Raw genomic sequence first — 22,346 nt, 5'->3', positions numbered from 1 at the left:
GCATTCCCAGAGCCAAAAGAGCTCCATGGCTGATCTGCAACTTAAACTACTCAATGACAGGTAAGGCCATTAATTAAAGAAGAAACTCAACCCAAACACACATAGGTTACTTGTTTATCACAGTAAAGCATGTGTTAGTCTGATTTATTTGTATTTATTCCCCTTTTTCTTTCCATGGACAGTGGTACTTATGTAGATGAACTGCAACATAGCTGTGATTATGAGTAAAAGTAATAATAAATAAGGCATCAAGATGGCTCACAACTACCGGTAATACTGCACAAAGCAGCTGTCCTCATAGTGCACGTGGTTTATGAGGGATTTTATACTGCCAGAATATATTCAAACCTATGAAATTGAGGGAGAGGGGAAGAGGTTATAATTTCAACATTCAAGATGGTTCTCTATGTTACTTTTAAAACAACTGTATTGTAGAAACATCTGTGAGTGTGCTGCTGGTGACTGGGATAGTCATTTTATTTTTTATTTAGCATTTCAGCAGCATTACCTAATTGATGGATTGATGCTACCTTTTTATTCTGGCCAGATCCACATAACAGATAATAATCCAATATTTACTAATTTGGTTATCAAATACTACCCCCTGTGAGTCCTGACTCATAAAAAGTCTCAATCAGCAGCAATATGAAGAACGAATCACATAGTTCTGCAATGGTAGAAACAGAAACAGAGAGACATGAATGAGGAATATGCTCTATTTAGTATTGCTGTGGATCTGTTGTGGAAACCAGGTCACTGATGATGCTGGAATCAAAAGAACAATAGTTAAAATAGATGAAAAGCAACACTGTCTGTGATTCTGAGCCAGGTGGAGTAATGACAAAACAAATAGTTTGCGATATTATATCTTCCATTCATCCATCCAGGGTGCTCCTTGTTTATTTACTCTCATGAACATCTATCCGAAAGTGGGACCTCAGAAGATTTGTTATCCATTTTGCATTTTGTTAAACCTCCAAAGTGAAACCCTAATCTCTCACCACCTAATGTATTTTAAATAGTCACAATTACTACATTTAGGTACACAATTTAGTGCCTAAAAAAATCTCAAACAAGACATCTGACAGCCTCTAACAATCATCTCCTACATTACACACTGCACTCAATAGAAAGGCCAGACGCCCACATCACACCATCATGGCCACTGACAAAAGAATCAAACCTGCTTGATAATAGGTTTCAGACAAGCTCAAAAACACGACAACAGCAAAGAATGGAGGCACACTGACCCTGTTACAATTTTAGTCTCATTTTACGTGGCCAAATCAGCCGCCCTGTTGTCTAGTATTCACCGCCTTAACAACTGTCAACATTAGGTAGATTAGCCAGCCTGCATGGAGATAACATTGAGGTGTCTCTATAGCAGCAGACCTAGCTATTTAATTTGTTTAGCAGCAGTCTGATTAGTGTTGCTGTTAAACACATGGGTCTCATTGATTTTCCCATTTAGCATGAATTCGTAGTATTGAGAGGAAAGTAGGTACATTTAATTGAAGTGCCAATATGTTTTTTTACATTATAGAAATATTTGATGAGACGCTATGCATTGTGTGTTACGGTACAATGCAGCCCACACTATTTGTCTCACTTTGCTTTCATTAGAGACATTTTAACATTGTTGACCCAGAAGGCTGTGTGAGTAATCGCGGCTGCAAACAGCTCACCTATATAAATGGCAACCGGTCCAACACAACAGGGAGATTTGTTTTGCTTTACCAAAGAAACAGCGCAATAAGATCAACATCAAGTGTTTATTTACTCTTTATGCACCATGTAAGTCTATGCGTCTCTAGTATACACTTATAGTTGCAGCACCTCACAACAGAGTAAAAGTGTTCTGCCTACTAAGGCTGGCACCAAGTAAGTTTAAACCAAAAAATTCAAAATAATGCATCCTGCTTTTGACTTAAACTGGCAGAACATCAATTATTGATTTATGATGGATGATTGTTTTCACACCAGTGCTTACTCCAATGCCAAGCAGCAAGCATGAGCTGTATAAATGGGCCTTACATAAAGCCTTCTGGGTAGCCTATTTGTAAAAACCTTTCTAATTATCTAATCTTATCTACTAATGGCTTTTTAGTGTCTTGTTTGAAATAAAGAAATTCAAATTTGCAGCTTCTTAACTAAGAGCCTTCTAGATTATTTCCTTTTTATTCCTGATGACTTTGCAGGATGTCAGGGGAACTGAAGGGAGCCAAGGAGCAGACCGATTCTTTGAAGAAGTGGACAGAACAACAGCTCAATAGTTTGTCCCAGAATCATGCGGATCGCAGCCAGGAGCTCCGCACACAACTGCAGGACAAAATGGTACGGCAGCTGACAGTATGACCAACAATTTAATTCCACAATAACAACTTGCAAGTACAAACCAGGCTTTATTCAGAATAAAGTTTATCTGTAAAGTGTCTCTTCATCGGTCTTTGTTATGCCCCATTTACCATACTATTAGGACCTGCAAGATATATATTTCATTGTGAGTGGTGTTAGTTCAGCAACTCTTTTCGAGTTGTCACTCTTTACATTTAAAAATGATAATAAAGAGAGACAGATGGTGAGAAAGCTTCAGCTAAAGAGAGGCCTTTCTATGGGTGAGTTATTCAAGATGCCATGAGAGACATTTTTTCAATAATTTAATAATTGACATGAGACAGGTGCTATAATGACAGACTTAAAGTAATATCTCAAAAATAAATATGGAAATTAAATTGTAAATCTTGCAGTACCTTTAAAACCATGATTTAAAAAATGTATTCAAGACTCGTCACATACAATGGTTGTGATGTGTGTTTGAAGTTTTAGTTGTTATATGTTTGTTCTGTATTCAGTTAGAGGCAGGATCTAGATTAGCTGTGCGGCTACAGGCTCTGGAGGCGTGTGTGCAGTTTGAGGCCCAGCAGGATCAGGCAGACCGGCGTCAGTCAGATCATCTGAAACGCTCTGAAACAAAACTGAGTAAGAGAATGACCTCGGTGGAGAGCAGCCTTCATCAAGAGCTGCAGCTGCTCAAACAAGAATACCACAAAGGTGGGTTAGCACTCTGTACCAAGCTGTCATCAGTGGGTAAACACAACCATATGTTCCATATACGTCAAGGAAAATGCTCACATGCAGGAAAGCTTCACAAAAGAGTCAGAAAAAGAGAGACAGACTGTAATTACTCATATTTTGAAGTGAACTGATTAAAACAGTTCATTTATTTCTCCCACAAATGAGACGCTTAATATCCCATATATCAATATAAGTTAACTTTATTTAAATTGTACTGAAAATAAGAGCAGCAGGGCTTTTTACACAGGAGGCAACATGCCTTACTAAGAAGCTTATTAACTCTCACATCATGGTGTTTCATTAAATGTTTACATTGTGTACAGATGTTACTTTTAACAATATTGAAAAGTGTGTATACTACTCTTATCCCAGGTAGCTTGAACTACTTTAGTGATCACTTCAAGACTTGAAAAACTCTTTGACAGGCCAGGATGGGATGTAGATTCATACATGTTGCCTCATTACAACAGAGGTTAAAGCCTATATAAATTGTGTTTGAGCTACAGCTGCTTTGTGTGGCTACCTCAAATCTTATAAGTTATGGGTTATATCATGCACAGCCATCTAAGTAAGCCAGCACAGAGCTCCACTCTGCATCAGGCTGCTGTTGAAATCCATCCCCATCTCACTGATTTGCCAATAGGAGTCTCATTTCCCAGGAGCACAAGACCTCAAACCTTTCCCACTTTCTGTCAACCTCTCTCAGTCTCCAGCTCTTATTAAAGTGTAGACAAATAAAAAAGAGGCAAAGACTCCCTGCAGTAAATAACAGCAAGAGAAAACTGCTCTATGAATCACCGCTCTCAGTGCTAGAAAGCCATCCATCCAACACTCTATTTTAAGTATAGGATGAAAAGATGGACGGAGAGGGTATTAGATGGGAGAAAAGCAATACATAATTGATGAGTGTCATAAATATACTTGGCAAGACAGGCGTGGAGTCAAAAAGAGAAGGATAGTGATTTAATATCCCATCATTGTTGGAAAAGGTTTGTCCCTCCACCCCACAGAGGGTCCCTGGATTATACTTCTTAGAGTAGATAAAGTCATGATAACTGATGAAAAGACTTTAGGACGTATAACTAGATATTAGTAAACAGACAGCAGAAGAACAATAGAGAGAGAGCCAAACTGATTCTCTACACCCGGCTCACCTTTGAACAGGTTTCCTGTCGGTGCATGATGCCATCGAGTCCCTGAGAAATAGGTGATATCAAATCCCGCCTTAACAAGGAGAAGCTACAGAAGGATAACAGGCACGTCTGCAGCAAGGTGGCAGAGCTCCATGACTTGTGACATTATCAACTGAAGAGGAGCTCCAATGTTCTTGTCGTATCTATACTGAGGCAGTCGTCTTAAAGTTTGACAGCATGCCAGTTAGTTAGAGTGTTAACTGTTATCTCACTGACTTATATTCACATCTTATTGAATGAGCTCTCAGCTACCTGTGCTATTGCAACATGTAATTTAAATCAATCTTCACATGAATTATCACATGAGAGATATTTTCATTTGAAGTAGAAAAACCTTTTATATGTTTGAAATGTTTGGCAGCATGCGGACCTGCTTACGAAAATTAATTGTGTTTCATTTTAAAAAGAGAAATGTAATCTCACACACATCTGTTTTTGTACTTTAGAAAATACAAGACTCAACCATGATTCAGCCATTTATACCTACCTACATTCAAAATTATTTAAAAAAAATGTCAGACAATTTTTCCAGATACCATTTTTTTAATTACAATGATTCAATCTTTATTCTTTCTTTTGTAATTTTTCTCAAGTAATATGATTAATAAGAAGCCTGTTTATCATTAATAAAGTCTACAGCTTTAAACGATATATACAGGACACTTATCAAGGTCAAATCAAAGTTTGTGAGTATAATACATGTCTAGTTTTGACAGGTATGTTTACAAGGAATTTGCTTTGGTGTATGATGGTTCAGAGTCTGAACTTCAGACAGTATTACACTAAATTAAATATACAACACAAAAAACAAAAAAAAACTTAGCCAGTTAATATATGACAATGACTTTCAGAATGGGGACATTTTATGCCGGTATTGACGTTGTTGATATCTGAAGACTTGCTTTTCTATTACTTGCCAAAACATAGACCGTAACATCAGAAGCAATGAAAAAGAAACCCCTGCCGAAACCAGGGATCGAACCAGGGACCTTTAGATCTTCAGTCTAACGCTCTCCCAACTGAGCTATTTCGGCTTGTCTGTCAACCTCACAGCTTGTGAGTTTAAGTAATTACTATCGGACCTTTGAAATGCGTTCAAGTTAAACTATCTATGGGATTATAGGGCTTCTTATAGAAGTGTAGTCATTATTTAAACTGACGTCTCTGGATGCGAAATAAATGTCTGCTGAATGCCCTATCCAACCTAAAACTAACTTTACCGATGTTTCCCAGAAAGACTACAACAACAGCGTCGCTCGGATTACGCGTCATCATTCTCAGCTGACTGCGACTGCAGCTCGAGACAAGAGTAGAAATGCTTGTGTGTCGTTGTGTTTTCCTCAAGTAAATCTATTACATGTGTTTCTTTCATTGCTTGCATACAATGTGTAAGCCATGTTGTGGTTAACTTGACCACTCGGTTAATCGTTTTATAACGAGCACACAACGCTGCCATGCTCAGTTGCAGACATGCAGTGGAAACAATTTTCTGTCTTTGCGTTACTTCTTAACATTACCAGAACTTCAACAACTTCATATGTCATCACAGTGGATGTGGGGAGACCAGTAGGAGATCTTAAACACTTCTGGACAAGCACTGGTTTCTGGTAGGTTAAATCTAAATTATTATTCCAGGAAAATACAGGCAGTGGTGATCAGGAAGCACTGAGGAAGTGGACAATTTGTTGAATTAGAAAATAAAAGTGCTTATTTACACACCGAACCCACCAGAATACCTCTTTATCTAGGTATTAGATATGTTTGTATCAATTAAGCATCTTCAATAAACCCCAGATATTATTTTAATAATTTTCTTTTTTTCAGATTGGCAGTTTTTTTTAAAACCCACTCTGAAACTGAAATGATCTACACTTTCGTAATTAAGTAGAATATTGATTGTATTCTCAATCTATGAATGCATATCTGTGTAACAGATGTATCACAAAGATAAATTGGAGGCTCTTCTTTGTCCTCAGCCCCCCGCTGCCTCACACCCAGGCCCACCAGTTTGACCTGAGCGTAGACCAGCAGCAGAACCTGGCTCATGTGGGCTCAGTCCCTCATGGAGGGATCCAGCAGGTCAGGATACACTGGATGTTGGAGCTGGTCACTGCACAGTAAGTGAACTAGCTCACCACCTAAGTATAGTTTAATATTTGTCTGGTTTTTAATGATGCATGTTTTTAAAGGGATATTGGAGGACAACCCCAGTACAACTTCACTAAACTGGACCAGCTGATAGATCTCTTGTGGATAAATGGACTCCGACCAGGTACCTCAACCCCAGTCTGTAAAATATCACATTATGTTTGTGATGCATATTTAAAGTATTTTTTTCCCAAGATAAATCACAATAGTGTTCAAGTATTTATTTCATAAAGAAACCTCAATGTTTTTAACCACAATGTGGCTACACATATTTTAGGTTTTGAACTCATGGGCAGTGTCTCTAACTACTTCACTGACTTTGAGGACAAGTCACAAGTGTTTGAGTGGAGAAATCTGGTTTATCTCATAGCCAAGAGGTACATCGGTGAGTGAGTGCCATTGTTTTGTCCCCATTATGTTTTATATGTAGTTTGCACGCCATGTAATTATGATCAATAAAATGACATTAGTTTTAACTTGGAAGTGCTATTTAAAGTGTTGAAATATCTTTCTCTATATGAATTTAGCTATTTTTGAAACTAGGTAGAGCTTGCAAACCTAATAAAACATATTATTAGTTTCTTGTGTAATTCAACATAAAGTGTAACAATAAGTGAACTGATACACACTTAATCTGCACTCTATGACCCTGCTGCTACGTAATGTAATTGTTCCCATGTTTTCTTTAATGACAGAACAGTACGGCCTGGGGACTGTCTCTCAGTGGAACTTTGAAACATGGAATGAGCCAAACAACCATGACTTTGATAATGTCAGCGTGTCAATTCAAGGTAAACCAATAATGCATCATTTTCGATTTTTTATAATCACTGTAAATAATTCATTTTGTCATAATTGTTTCTCATAGATGTAATATTACTTGTGGTTATGTAACTACTATTTATTTAAAAATAATTTGGATACATTCTTTTTTGCAACTGGTTGGTTGATACTAAGGTTCTCATAATTTTCAGTCATAGATATTAGTTCCTTTGCTTTAGTTTTTTGATAAATGCTTATTAGGCCATACTGACACTCAATTTAAAAAGTGACAAAAGCTTACCTACCTACTTACCTGCAATATGATATACGTATTTTTCGGATAACACCATTTTTTATATAAGACAGATCCTTTTGCAAACATAAAAGAAGTCTGGGTTAAAGATGAGACTTCAGTGGAGAATTTAACATCCAAAAAGCAATTTTTTTTAATATGTTTTGCGACTTGAAAATGATACATTTGTAAAAGGTTTATCTTTTATTGTTTTTTTGTGATGAAAATGCTCACATTTCACAGATGTATTATTGCAATATTGAACTTAGAAAAAACAGACACTCCACTGCTGTGCCCATAATCAGTTCTTTTTGATAATACATATTTTTTTAGGGTTTTTAAACTACTATGATGCCTGTTCGGAGGGTCTGCTCGCTGCCAGTAGTCTCCTAAAGTTTGGGGGTCCGGGGGACTCCTGTCATTCCCCCCCACACTCACCATACTGCTGGGCCATGCTGCAGCACTGCTTCAACGGCACCAACTACTTCACTGGAGAGACGGGGGTCAGGATCGACTACATCGCCCTGCACAAGAAGGTGGGCTTCCCTGAAATTAAAGCATCTGAATCAAAAATGACATCTTCATTGCCCAGACTAGTTGTCATATTAATGTCCGAAAGCAAACAAATTATACAAAAGTATAGTTATGTCATTCAAATATTAAAATTAAAATCCCCTGAGTTAAAGGTGGGGTAGGTAATTTTGGAGAAACCAGCTCAAGTGCGCTAGAATTTGAAAATACACAGCCGGAAAAAATCTGCCACTTCCTTACAACACACACGGACTCGCACATGACCAATGAGGGCACGAGATAAGTTTGTGCACAGATGGAAGGCTGACAGGCAGGTAGGCCATCCAGTTATTTTAGCCGTGCCGGCTAAAATGATTGCTTGTGCTTTTTACAGTACTACGGCTTCCACAGATGACATTTTTTTAATGGATTTTTTGTCAAAGCACTTAAGATATTCATTGCTATCGGGATGTTAAGAGCATTCCATGGAACATAACAAAAAGTGTATCTCGAGCCGGTTTCTCAAACTTACCTACCCCACCTTTAAGTAAAACTATATTTATTAATGCTTACACCAGCTCAATTATTGTTGACTTTGACTAACTGTGGCCGTCCTAAAGGGAGGAGGCTTCTCCTTGCCCATCCTGCAGCAGGAGATCCAGACCATGGGGGAGATCCAGGAGCGCTTCCCCCGGTTCAGCAGCCTCCCTGTTTACAATGACGAGGCCGATCCGCTGGTGGGCTGGTCCCGGCCTCAGGAGTGGAGGGCGGATGTGACCTACGCCGCGATGGTGGTGAAGGTGACGAGAGCACCATGAAAAACACCCAGAGACTAAAATCATGTTTGAATACTGGATATTATAAATAAAGGGCATTGCAAATAATGCATGTATTTGGGTATATGCATGAATGGTTAACCATCTGGAGGGCATTTATATTATTATTATGTTTTCTAAAGAAGTGACAAGGATTTTTAGTGGCTGAAGCTAATTGCTATTTTGGTCAAATAATTGCTGCTATTCAGTCACCTCGAAAGAGCCGGAAAAAAAATAAAGTGACATTAATTTTTGTTTCTTCTTTAAACAAAGTTGTGTGTCCCATTTGTGATGCAATTTAAAAAAACTTGCGTCTTGATAAAATGTTACGTTATTCAAGTATGTTTAGTGCCATTTCTTACCTGTTGTTTAGCATATTTTGATGCTTTTTCAGCATCATTTCGTGACTGCAATTATTTGGACCAGGATAAATGTGTTATGAATTATTTACCCTTGCCAAGTTTGTTACATTAAGAAAGTGTCTAAAAACAGAAGTACAAATATAGCACATACAGTTTGCACTACAGGGTGAAAAATAATATCATCTCTTAATTTAACTCATCTCTCTACCAGTTAAATCACACTGAACCAGTTCTCTGTCCTGCTCATCTTAACAGGTTATAAACCAGCACCAGGACCTGCTGCTGGCGGACCCAACAAGCACCATCAACTACACCCTGCTCAGCAACGACAACGCCTTCCTCAGCTACCACCCGCACCCCTTCACCCAGCGCACGCTCACCGCTCGCTTCCAGGTCAACAACACCCAACCGCCTCACGTGCAGATCATCAGGAAGCCCGTCCTCTCCGTCATGGGCCTGCTGGCTCTGCTAGGTGACCGTCTTTTCCTAAACACTTTCCTTTACCTCCGTGGAAAATGTCAATAAATCAGGGAAAGGATAGTATCTTTGGATCGTATAGTTATTGTCTCATAGAAAGTTTTTCTAACTAAGTCGAATGACCCAAAAGTGTCTTAGTGACAGCCATGATAAACACTTGAAATGTTCTTAATCCAAAGGAAAGGTGTTATTTTCATAGAGTAACGTCTCCTATGTAGGATGTTTTTAATTTATCCATAGGAATTGCAAGGAATTGTGAGATGGCTTTATCTCCTTTACTTTCACAAAGGACCGTCCAGTGTGTCCTGCGCTAAAGATATGGGATAAGAGAGAAAGTATCTAAAGCCCCTTTCCTTAGCATTCAGATGAATTAGAGAATTAGACCAGGTCTTATTGCTGCCACCTAAATACCTCCGGTCTAGATTTTTAATACATTTAAATACCATATTAACGCAATGTTGCATCTGTTATAGTTATCTGTTCAGATATTAGATATCTATTTTTATACACATCTGTTTATACGACCTTTTCATTCATAACTTCCCATATATCCGTATACATCATTTTATTATGTGAATTTAACTTTAGTAGCTGTATTATATATTTCAAAATATAAAATACAGAATTGTTGCATTTGTATACCTTCAGTGCTAGGCTGTATCTGTGCCTATGAGAATCAAGCCTTTAAATCTTCTCGTTTTTAATGTTGCCTTTGTTTGTGACTCCACTCTCAGGAGAGACGCAGGTCCTCTCTCAGGTTTTGAGCTCCGCAGGTACTAACAGCACAGTGGGAGTTCTCGCCAGCATCCACAGCCCTGTAACAGAGCGCGGCTCCGACAGCTGGCAGGCCGCCCTGCTGCTGTTCAACAGTGACGACAACAGCAGCTCCACCGACACTGATGATGTCGGCCTGTCTCTAAAGGGACTGGCTGCACAGAAGGGTGGGTTCAACTAAACTCTCTCCCCAAACAAGCAGACTGAAAACCCATCTGTTCAGGCTGCAAATAAATCTCTAAAAAGTAAAAAATATAAAATTAAATACTGCTGCCTTTTAATATTATGAATAGGTTATGCGAGTTTTATTTATATTGCAAAAATAAACGATGAAATACAAATGTGCTTTACCAAAACCTTTAAACGCAAGACATTTTAAACATTTAAATAAAGTGATTATAAATTAAAGAGAATATCAATTACAACAAGAGAATATAAAATGAAACATGGAATATAATGCAAGAATAAAACTAACAACGCTGTGAAAGATATGAACAATTATTTGATTAAATAAAAGGCAGCAGCATCTTCATCTGCAGCAAGTCTTCATCCTTGATTTCAAATAAGTGATAGTTGGCATTTCTGGGAGCTGGATCCAGATTTGTGATTCATATAACTATTTGTCCAACAGACCATGATGTCTGCAAGTTGAGTTAAATCTGAGTCCTGATTGTCATCTGTCTGTTTGCTCTGCAGGTCTTATGTATGTTGCATATTATATTGACAACAACTTAACCAACCCGTACGGGCTGTGGCAGAGAATGGGCCGCCCCGACTTCCCCACAGCCGAGCAGTTCAGACGCCTCAGGAGCGCGCAGGTAAACACCAGGGAAGAATGATACTGTAAAAATGTATGTTTATTATCATATTTATGTTTTTTTTTAATACACGTTGTGATTTATAAGTTGTTTACAGTTAAGAAACTCTGGAATTTGAAAGAAACACACTGTTTTTTTTACTCAAAATTACATATCTTTTCCCGTTATATACTATATAAATGTATATCTTTCACTGTTAGATTCTCTATAGATGTAGGTGTTTACTGTTTATTTTATAATGTTGATATTTATTAACTGTTTATTTTCAGTTATTTTACTTTTCATTCATGTGCAATTCCTTGTTTACATGCTGCTGTGACTAAACAATTTCCCATATTGGGATCAATAAAGTCTATCTAATTACCTTACTTTGAAATATTTTACTATTTTAACAAAACAATGTATTCCCCTATTTACATAATACTAGAATGATAAATATCTTATTAATGAGATGGTGCAGCAGAGCTGATTCCTTTGATCTATTTTTGGCTTTTCCTTCTCAGTGAGGTGCTGTGAGACATTCTTTGATCCACTAATGATTTGTCATTGTTTTCAGCACCCTCATGTGGTTGGACCCCTGGAGGTTCCTGCTGGGGACACTCTGACTCTGAGAGCCAGACTCTCTCTGCCCTCCGTCTTCCTCGTACATATCTGTGCACGACCCAAAGCTGAGCCAGACCAGGTCAGTGTCAACACGCAACCACAAAGAAAAGATAAAGGTTCACCTTGTTTTCATGTGTTTTAGAGTCCACCTTAAAGTGCTCATAAATGTTATTTATCTTTAACTCTCCATACGTTAAATAAGCATATACAGTATGTCTGTGTCAATGCAAGTAAGACAAGTAAATTAGTGTTGTATTATAATAATAAGAACTTGAATTTATATAGAGCCTTTCATAACCTCAAGGTCGCTTTACAAAGAAACATATAAGGACAAGACATTAAACATAAACATAAAACAGGGGGCAGAAATGGAAGTGTAACATTGCAGTGGGGGGGAGAGTGAGTTATTGTTGGAAGGCTGTGTTGAGCAGATGCGTTTTCAGGGTTGATTTGAAGATGTTGAGAGAAGGGGCGTTGCAGGGAGGGAGTTCCAGAGGGTGGGGGCAGCGACATTGAAGGCACGGTCCCCGAAGGTGTGGAGGCGTGAAGATGGAATGGAGAGCAGGCCAGAGTCTGAGGATTGAAGGGTGCGGGATGTATGGGTGGAGGAGATCTGTGAGGTACTGTGAAGTACTGAGGGGAGAGGGCATGGAGGGACTTGGAGGTGAGGAGGAGGAGTTTGTAAGTGATTCGGGACTTAACCGGGAGCCAGTGGAGGTTGAAGAGAGTGGGGGTGATGTGCTGCCAAGGCTTGGTGCGTGTGAGAACCCTGGCAGTTGAGTTCTGTATATACTGGAGCTTGTATGATGATTATGTTCTGAATGTTCTGCTGAAAGCCTGATGGATTTACGTTTTCAACAGCCAACAGACAAACACCTTCATGGTACTAAGCTGCATATTTCAAAAGAGATTAACTCTCAACTATATTTGACTTCTGTTTAGGTTAATGGGTTACGCTTCATCGGGATCACCAAGGGCCAGGTCCTGATCGTCTGGTCGGACCACTGTGTTGATTCCAAGTAGGTGACATAATTATTTCTTTTATTTTTGTTTTCACTGCAAAACATGTAAAAGAGTGAAAGTATGTTAAGATTAATAATTTGAAGGTTCATTTTCACATACAAATGTATATAAACGACCACACCTCAGTTACAAACCTTGTAAAAAATTGTTACCTATAGTAGTTTTGTAATAGTTTTCTACCTATGTTATCCCAAACGATAAATCTGTAATTTTAATTAAAGTAAGGGTGAGATTTGACTTGGTCTCCTGTAATGGTGACATATCCATCTTTGCACACGCGTCAGCACTGTGGTTGTCTTCAAGAAGCTGTGGTAAACACATTTATCAGTTATCTCGGCAATCTTAAGCAGTTAGCTCGCAGAACCTCAATCCCATGTCTGCCAAATCGCCTCAAAGAAACAATGATTTGTAACATGAATCTGCTTTTTCAGTGTATTTACCTGTTTTAATAACCAGATCTGTTGTTTTTCTAGAGGAGGTTACCTCTGCGGATAATTCAGCCTCTGTAAAGAAAAAACTGCGGAATGTCTGATTCTTAGCTATCAGAGAAATAAGCTGAGAAAACATTAGTGACAACTCGGTTTGCAGTCTGATTTATTCAAAAAAAAAGACAGTGTTGTGCGTTTTAAAAATGTTCCTTCTCATACGGCTTGCTGCATTACAGTAGATGAATAGTTAATATGTAATATGCATGGACTAAGAACAAGAAAGCCATCGCTATGCACTTTAACTTCTCTGTTTCTTTGCAGATGCATTAAGACTTTTGAAGTGGAGTTCTACCCAGACCACGAGGAATTCAGCAGAATTAATACTCAAAACACCATTTTCACTTCTTATGTGTATTCACCTGGTAAGGATTCCCAGGAAATGATTTCATTGGCAATATTGTCAATGACTAACAACATTTCAGAAAAATGTCTTCACCTTTTTAAAGCTAAATAATACCATATACCCTTTTGTGTTTTGTAGTAGACCTGCAGGTGGGCGGTCTGTACAGAGTCCGTGCTGTGGACTACTGGGGGAGGCCCGGCCTGTACTCGCTGTCGGAGAGGTACTCAGAGGAGAAATAAATAAATTCTTAACAGTTTTCTACCATGTAAATACATTTGATAGAGATCACTGTGCTGATTGGATATGCTTTATACAGTATGGGTGCTGTGTCATCTTTCTTATCACATTGTTAGCATACATTTATCATTTATGCTCATGATCTTTTGGACAGATGATAGCAGAAAATGCAACCTATTTGTACGAAAGGGAAGAGATAAGTAATTAACTGATGACACTGTTAAAAACTGTTACAATCAGAACCAATGTAATGGATTCATGATGATTTTGTTATCTTTTTCAAAATGTGTAGTACTCTATTTTATTTATACTCTTTTATATAAATGTGGAAATATCTTTGTGCGTAAGATAAGTAAAAGTTGGATCACCAAATTTAACATGGCAGTTTTTCCAAAGACACAGACAACAACTTCAAGTTTCTTTACAAAATGTATTGTCACCAATACAGAATGATAACACAGATCAGATACATGAACATACTGTGTGGTTACTTATTTCATCACATTACCTCAACTAATAATACTTTTCATTGAATTTTGGCAAGTACATTAGTATTAATCTTGTCATTGGCAGTGTTGATTTAGTTATTCAATGTGACATTTCATTTGATATATCCGAAGTCTCTCTTATGACGTTTGAACATCATAACAGAATTATTATTCTTTCTTTGAGAAGGGCTATGTCTTCATTTTGGGCAGGATGATCATCCGGTATATACAGAGACTCCAGAAGAAGAAGTTTAGCAGGCTCCTGTTAAAACAAGAGAGAGAAACAAGTGTTAGATTTATTCAAATGTAACAAATAAAATTACAAAAATATTTTCTAATTAGTTGTTAAGATCCAGAGATGAATACTTGTCCACAAAGTTAACTTTTTAAAAGCTTTTACATTCAGTCTTGTGATTTCTCTAGACTTGCCCGATTGTAATGAACCAAAAAGGCCACATTCTTATTGTGAAGGGAGTCATTTCGAGGGCGTAGTGACAAGAAATGTTTCGAATGTGACAATATTAATAAACATCCCAATAAATGGCGAGAGGTATTAAGTACAATATTGAGTTCCAAAATGTAGCACAGTAGAAGTATTAAATATAGCATAAATAGAAATACTCGATTAAAGTAGAAGTACCTCAAATGTATACTTAATTACAGGAGTTGAGTACATGTACGTTACGTACCAGTCTGCAGCACAGGCTGAAACTCGCCGACCATGCAGATTTCCTCCTGTTTTTGGCGGACGACCCTCTGGATGGCGGGGGGGAGGCCGCGGGGGTTGCGGGAGAAGAGCAGGGAGTATCCGTCGTCGCAGCTTCCATCGTCCTTCAGGGTGCGGCAGGCGTAGGTGAGGGCGTAGTTCTCGTAGTCTGTGTCAATGACCCAGTAGTTGTCGCCTGAAAGAGCAGAGAACAAGAAGTTACAGTAGTCTCTGCTGTGTGAGAAAGAGACTGAGAGGATGTGTGGGTTATCTGACTCAAAAGGCAACACAAAGTACATAAAGTGTTTAGGCATCAGTGGCTCAGGCCTTAGAGACTTGGCATGGGAACCTGAGGCTGGTCCTAAAGAAACATACCTCCGCTGGAAAGGTAGCTGGCCAGGCCCTGGTAGTTCATGAACATCTTGCCGGGGGACGCGGGGTCGGGCACAGAGTACTGAGCGGCCATGTCGGCGCACACCACCCAGAACCTGGAGCAAAAGAGAAATTGCACTTTTGCAAAAGGGCCTTAAAGTTGTATTTAAGTATAGTTCTTGGGTGGAAGTACTTAATTACTTTCCACCACTTAAATACCCACCCAAAGAGAGTAACTCTGCCCTTGGAGGCGGCGACCATGGCTCCATCTTCTCCGATGGTGTACTCAGCAGAGATGTTGTCCTGCAGGAACAAACCCTCAGGGTCCTTCTTCTGCAGAGCGTACCACTTTCCTGCATACTGTGGAGACAAATCATTAGGGCAAATATGTTGAGAGCCATTTCATCAGTACAATATGGATATGCACTTGAAAAAAGAAGGCTTATTTTGAATGTGATCCATCCCCTCCTGACCCAGAAAACGACGCAACTTCTGGCCCAGGCTCTCGTTATCTCACGCCTAGACTACTGCAACTCCCTCCTGGCTGGTCTACCTGCATGTGCCATCCGACCTCTGCAGCTCATCCAGAATGCAGCGGCTCGTCTGGTCTTCAACCTTCCTAAATGTTCCCACACCATGCCGCTCCTCCGCTCCCTTCACTGGCTTCCAGTAACTGCTAGAATCCACTTCAAGACACTGGTACTTGCGTACCATGCTGCGAATGGATCTGGCCCTTCCTACATCCAGGACATGGTTAAACCGTACACCCCAGCACGTGCACTCCGCTCTGCATCAGCCAAACAGCTCGCTGAACCCGCATTGCGAGGGGGACCCAAGTTCCCATCAGCAAAAACACGTGGGTTTGCTATCCTGGCTCCAAAATGGTGGAATGAGCTCCCCATTGAAATCAGGACAGCAGAAAGCTTACACATCTTCCGGCGCAGACTGAAAACTCATCTCTTTCGACTCCACTTCGAGCGATAGAATTACTAACAAAGCACTTATACTGTATACTAATAAAGGACTGGCTTATCTAAAGCCAGTTGAGTAGCACTTGAAATGTTTNTATAACCGGGAGAAAATCATTGCCGTCGTTAAAGTATTGTTAAGGGAAAATTATTAGGCCATATATAAATGTAATTTAGTTAATGTACGATGATAGTAGTACTATCTGGCTTGTGGTGTCCTTTTTTGGATACATGTGATCGTTAAACGTGATCACACATAGCCTTGATGGAGACGGAGATCGATGCTTCCGTTGCTCCGCCACATATCTGGGGTTCGCAGCACTTCCTAGGATGGGGAATTATCACTTTGAAGGGACCGGATCTTATGCTCCGTTCCTTGCAAGAGCCGGTTCAAAAGAGCAGGTTTTTTTAAGGCGGTTACCTTGGTTACCGAAATTAACTTTTACTAATCAATCAAAAGTGCCCTGTTTGATAAGATATTATGGTCACATATCACTTTAATTCAATACTCTTGTACTGAGGTATTCAAAAGTAAAAAAAGTAATTTGTAATATAAATGATTTGCTGTTGGTCAAATTGTTTTCATTGCAGTTACAGACCCTTGAACCTCTCGTGATTGTAAACCACGCAAAATAAAAAAGCAGATAGCAACACCGATACAAACTGACATAATATTGCTGAGCCTAAACATAATCATAAAAAATAACATAATAAAATAAATATATTGCAATGCTCAAAACGACTATCCAACAGTTCTACCTTGATATACATTTCACTGCAGCATGCATGCACGCCCTGGAGCACCCGTAGCGTGGAGATCAGTCTCTCTGAGCCGACTCGTTCGCAACCGCTAGGATAACGATATCCAATATATCGCGTATCGGCGTAAATAAACGTCGCCAATACCGTCGTGAGACTACCAATATACGCGATTTTAAAAATTAAATAATTTTAAATTAAAAAAAAACATGTTAAACCTTGTATGTTAACCAGTGCCATGAGTCCATCGATCTCAGTGGTTTTCAAGGGAGACCTGTCAACATGGCAGCAAGTAGGTTACAACACATGGACATAAACACAAACAGATAACACAAAAGGACATCTTATTACAGGGCTTCATTTCACACCAGAGACATTGACAAGACCACACGCAACTATATTTATATCCGCCCTGTCAATAAGCCTCACTTCTTGGTCATAACTGTAATGTTTTAAAGTGGTGAAGGCAATGCCCAGTTTGACCCACTGCTGTCACCATGGCAAAGCATATCTCTCCGTCCCACTGAGGTGGCGTTAGACTTTTTCGCTGTCCGTCATTTTGACAGACAGGATCGTAAAATATCCGTCATAATCCCTTATTACCCGTCGGGTCTGAACAGTTCACGAGAGAGCACGCTCGTGAACTGTCAACAGGGGGGCGGGGTGCGGTGTTATGCCGTGTGTGCATGCACCTCGCGGGAGCGCGCACAGCGTAAAGCAAAACCTCCCAGACATTTATTGATCTGTACGGCAAAGTACGGTTTGGAAACTATATCATTTCCTTTTGGAAGGCATGCATAACGCAGCATAACACCAGAGCCTCGCCGCGGGGAAACGTTGGCGCTGTTCCGAGTTTGTTCTAATCTGTCAAAATGACAGACTGCTTTCAGATTTTTCCGTCATTGTTAAATAAAATATTCGGTTAACGCGACCACTGCTGTCCCAGCAACATCAGTACCAAGCGAGAGAGTTTTTTCCAGAGCAGGGGATATTGTAAATGCCCAAACATCCCAGTTTATAAATACCTGGAAATGTGGACATTCTCATATTCCTAAAAACCTGTCTGATGATGCTGAGTGAGTGAGTAGTGAGTTTGAGTTGAGTTACTTGAAAAACTAAAGTGAAACTTGATTTATTGTATTGCAGGGTCTGATTATTAGCTTCTTTATTTGTGAGATGCAGTGGCACAAAGAAAATGCCTACTTTGTCTGGTAGTACTAGTAGGTACAAAAACACTGGTTTTCTTGTTCCAGTCTGTTACTGTCACTTTGTTTTTGACACTTTAAAATACTGCTATCCTACTAAAATGCTGTACAAATCAGATGTATTATGTAATAAATAAACATTTTCCGAGTAAAAAAAATATTTTATTGAAAAAAAAATTGTTTTGTTTTTTTTCCTTTATTATTCAATATTGCGATAAATACCGTACCGTGGACTTTTTATCGCGATATTATCGTACCGTGAGTTTTTGGTATCGTTACATCCCTAGCTAAAATGCATGATCTGTTTGGTATTTTGAAAAATAAAAAGTATAAATATGCCTTATATAGGTATGGCCCTACAATATATTATTCAAATATAGTATGATAGGTCCACTTTAACTTTGTGACAATGTAGCTGTCTTCTGGCGGTGTGTTTTTGGAGCACCTATGTATTGGTTGTGAGGGGACCCAGCTCCCAGGCTGATAAGAGCGGGAGCCTCTTACGACAGCTAAGCCCTATCAGAGAGGGAGCAGTAGTCTTTCCACTGTGCCCCTATTCTGCCGATAAGAGACCCGACAGTGGGGTGTGTCGACTAACTTTGGTCGTTGCATCGTGGCCCTTTTTTCATTTTGCAACACATTGTGGCCTGAAGCACTGTATGTAATGTATAGGGCCTTTGGACTCCCCCTGTAATGGGCTGTGGACATGTTGAACCAGTCACTCAGAGCCATAGCTGCTGTGTTTGTGTTCGGCCAGCAATGATGCGATATACCTCTCCACTGGGTGACTGACAGAAACCGGGCGACAGTTGCTCCTGTACAGTTAAAGTGCTGAATGACGTTCCTTTGCAGCAGCAAAGCAGTATGTTCAAAAGAAGTGGAGGAAGTTGTAGAGTGAAACGTGTTGTGCCTCACTTCACCAAGCATTTTAGATATGCATGGTAGTCCACCACCATCCCTGAGCTCCTACCCCAGATGTCTCTTGCTGAATTTTCTAAATTTCACTGCACCGAAAGATGTTGCATACTTTCCGCAGCTCCAACAGCCTGGAAAACCTCTCTTCTTCCACATTTAGGCGCACATTATCGTCCCCATTTTCCCCGACCCTTTTTTTACTCTTTAAAAAAATGTGAATTTCTACTCTGCCGAAAGATATATGAATATGCACAAAGTTTTGCATGTTTTTAGCTATTCGCACAGCATGGAAAACCTCTTTTCTTCCACATTTAAGAGCACATTATTGTCCCCATTTCCCCCCACCCTTGTTTCTCTCTTGCTTGATTCTTTTATAGTTTTATTGCGCTGAAAGATATATGTACAAGCTCACAGTTTGGACTGCATGTTGCACAATTTTCACAACTAGCACAGCCTAGAAAACCTCTCATCTTCCACATTTAGTTGCAATTTTTCCCCCACTTTTCCTACACCTTCCTTGCTTAAGTTTAAATGTTTTAATGTGCTGAAAAATAAATGTACAAGCACACCGTTTTTCTGCATGTTTCACACTTTCCGCAGCCCGACAAGCCTGGAAAACCTCTCTTCTTCTGCATTTAGGTGCACATTTGTGTCCCTAATTGCCTCCACCCTTTTTGTCTCTTGTTTATTTTTTTAATTTCCACTGCGCCTAAAGATATTTGTGCAGGCACACAGTTTTGACTGCATTTTGTACAATTTCTGCAGCTTGCACAGCCTGGAAAAGCTCCTTTCTTCCACATTTAGGAACAAATATTTGTCCCCATCTTCCTCCACCCTGTAGTTTTCCCTGCAAGTAATTAAAGCAGAACAGTGGAGATATGTTCTACTTAATAAAGATGTTATTCTCATACTTAGAAAATGATTCGCTCAGCTTTAATGTTTCCCATATGGTTTCTACAACTGAAGGCGTAAAACAACACTGATGCAGTGATGCACTGTCATATTGTCTTTGATGCCCTCAGAGGAGTTGCTTCTATATTGCGGTATCATTTGCATATGCATCTGTAGTCGGTGTGGAATTGAACCCATGCTGGGGAGCTATGGTTTATTGTCCTCGCGTAATGGGGAGCTTATGTAAAAATGGAGGGAGGGGAGGGATGTAGGAGAGCCAAGATGAATTGAGAGACTGTGTCCGTGTGGCTGGATGAGGGGTGGGTCTGAAAAAGGGGATGGGTTGACTTGAGCTTGTGCATGTATCCATGTTGGGGGTCGGGGGCCTCTCACTGAGGAATTAGGGGGCAGAATTAGATGTAGAGCTGCAACGATTAGTCAACTATTCACCTCTTATTTTGTTAATCCACTAATTATTCAAGTATTTTTCATGCAAGAATGTAACAAGATTCTAATTTGAGCCTCTTAAATATAGAGACTTCCTGCTTTTCCCTGTTATATCAAATGAAAGTGCCATAAACCTGTCTTTCTTCTAATGAACAGTAGGGATGACTCCTGATTGCTGATTCTTGATGAATCTAAAGTGTTAGTCTCTAGTTTTAAGTCTTCTTTGATTGCGCAATGTTTATTTATTTTGTCCAATTTAGAGTAAAGAAAATGATTAAAAACTGGGGTTGCGGTCGAATTGTCAGTTTAGCTTAGGAAGTTTCCTCAGTGGCAGCCATGATAAGAGCTGTTCGAATTCTCTAGATCAGTGGTTCTCAACCTTTTTACACCAAGTACCACCTGAGAAAATAGTTGGCTCTCCAAGTACCACCATATGACCAATGTTAAAATACAGTCCATGCAGGACTCGGAGGCAAATGTATTTTTTTTTCTCTCTCTCTCTCACTCACTCACTCACTCACTCACTCACTCACTCACTCACTCACTCACTCACTCTCTCTCACCACAAGTGAGAATATAAAGAACCAAATAATAACTTATTCTCACACAACAAATGTCAACTGTACACACATGTCATTTCCTGGACCTATACCAAAGTTTGAATGTAGGCCTCCTGCAACAACCTACATCGTAACAGAAAATGTCCTATTGGGAATTCAGTTCCACAATAATAATGAAAGCCTCCAGGAGCAGATGAGCCTAAGGGCTAATGGCTCATCTTCAGTCTGCTGATGTTTGCTATTGCCATTTCTGTGGTGGCAAAGTAAAAAAGAAAAGAGATAAGAAAAAAGACAACAATTAAGGACAAGTGTGTGCTTTTTCAGCGTTTGACCTCGGTCACAGCCTTCGCTCCATTATTTAACTTCCATTATTTGAGCCTTCTTCCTGAGTCACTCCTCTCCTTCATCAAAGCGGCTGTGCATATCACTTTTGCGTTGCTTGCGGAGCCTGCGCTTGTGCTCGCTTGATGATTCTCCTCATTCACTTGTTCACTTTCGCTGGTAATATTCTCCTCTGTACCTCTCTTCCGAATACCTCCCGTTTTGAGCCACGTTTTTAACATCATTCAGCTTTCTTCTTTCTTTAGCTTGCTTGCAACGTTAGCGGGTAGTAAGGTCGTAATTAGCAACGTCAGAAATAAAATAAAATAAATGTTTTCGTTTCTAAATCTAAAAACAGCAATAGCCTATTAGAACTAATTTAAACCACAGTTTCAATTATCTCAAGCTTATTTTCATTTGTTGTAGTATTTTGATAGTATAATTTATTTTTTAATTAATGTTATTCAATCAAGCCTCAAACTGATGGCACTTGTCCCTATAGCCTGTTTTAAATTGAAGTTGTCTGAGGTCCTTACCATCAGCTGCTGTTGCAGTAATAAGTAGTGTACCTTAATGTCCCAAATGTGCACAATGTAGTGACTGCTTTTCGTCTTTTTGTTTACTTAGTTGTGTTTCCTGTATTTTATATGTCTGTGTTATGTGTAAAGGTTAAAGGTGGGTAAGTTTGAGAAACCGGCTCGAGATACACTTTTTGTTATATTCCATGGAATGCTCTTAACATCCCGATAGCAATGAATATCTGAAGTGCTTTGACAAAAAATCCAAAATGTCAT

General features: G+C 39.4%; 4 protein-coding genes and 1 non-coding gene across 5 annotated transcripts in view; 2 read left to right on the top strand and 3 right to left on the bottom strand.

The window, feature by feature from the left end:
- LOC104955675 (Fanconi anemia group M protein homolog) overlaps positions 1 to 22,346 on the bottom strand; it is a 430,065-nt gene that overhangs the window by 211,945 nt on the left and 195,774 nt on the right. The window lies entirely within an intron of this gene.
- Positions 1 to 22,346, top strand: part of soul3 (heme-binding protein soul3) — a 326,159-nt gene that overhangs the window by 112,344 nt on the left and 191,469 nt on the right. The gene's annotated exons all lie outside the window — the stretch shown is intronic.
- Positions 5,230 to 5,302, bottom strand: trnaf-gaa (transfer RNA phenylalanine (anticodon GAA)). Its single transcript has one exon. It is a non-coding gene; the product is annotated as a tRNA-Phe (tRNA).
- On the top strand, positions 5,557 to 14,395 carry idua (alpha-L-iduronidase). Its single transcript, XM_010782892.1, has 14 exons — positions 5,557 to 5,875; positions 6,245 to 6,385; positions 6,458 to 6,540; positions 6,694 to 6,801; positions 7,112 to 7,207; positions 7,804 to 8,006; positions 8,601 to 8,780; positions 9,413 to 9,629; positions 10,369 to 10,575; positions 11,105 to 11,226; positions 11,783 to 11,908; positions 12,772 to 12,848; positions 13,602 to 13,702; positions 13,822 to 14,395. The coding sequence occupies exons 1-14, from the start codon at positions 5,739 to 5,741 to the stop codon at positions 13,920 to 13,922; spliced, it is 1,899 nt and encodes a 632-aa protein (XP_010781194.1). The 5' UTR covers positions 5,557 to 5,738; the 3' UTR covers positions 13,923 to 14,395.
- Positions 14,484 to 16,071, bottom strand: LOC104955546 (purpurin). Its single transcript, XM_010782893.1, has 2 exons — positions 15,490 to 16,071; positions 14,484 to 15,310 (listed from the first exon to the last, which is right to left on the bottom strand). The coding sequence occupies exons 1-2, from the start codon at positions 15,578 to 15,580 to the stop codon at positions 15,090 to 15,092; spliced, it is 312 nt and encodes a 103-aa protein (XP_010781195.1). The 5' UTR covers positions 15,581 to 16,071; the 3' UTR covers positions 14,484 to 15,089.

This window comes from Notothenia coriiceps, unplaced genomic scaffold, assembly GCF_000735185.1.
Source record: "Notothenia coriiceps isolate Sejong01 unplaced genomic scaffold, NC01 NC01_scaffold00024668, whole genome shotgun sequence".
Taxonomy (NCBI): Eukaryota; Metazoa; Chordata; class Actinopteri; order Perciformes; family Nototheniidae; genus Notothenia; species Notothenia coriiceps.
Note: the sequence above shows the minus strand (reverse complement) of the source record. Positions and strands in the feature narration are given on the sequence as shown.

Bases quoted from the DNA above. Each gene is read 5' to 3' on its own strand.
- idua (XM_010782892.1), top strand. From the start codon at position 5,739: ATGCAGTGGAAACAATTTTCTGTCTTTGCGTTACTTCTTAACATTACC. The intron at 7,208-7,803 runs GTAAACCAATAA...ATATTTTTTTAG, and splicing joins TGTCAGCGTGTCAATTCAAG to GGTTTTTAAACTACTATGAT. The intron at 11,909-12,771 runs GTCAGTGTCAAC...ACTTCTGTTTAG, and splicing joins CCAAAGCTGAGCCAGACCAG to GTTAATGGGTTACGCTTCAT.
- LOC104955546 (XM_010782893.1), bottom strand. From the start codon at position 15,580: ATGGCCGCTCAGTACTCTGTGCCCGACCCCGCGTCCCCCGGCAAGATG. The intron at 15,311-15,489 runs GTATGTTTCTTT...CTGCTCTTTCAG, and splicing joins CAGCTACCTTTCCAGCGGAG to GCGACAACTACTGGGTCATT.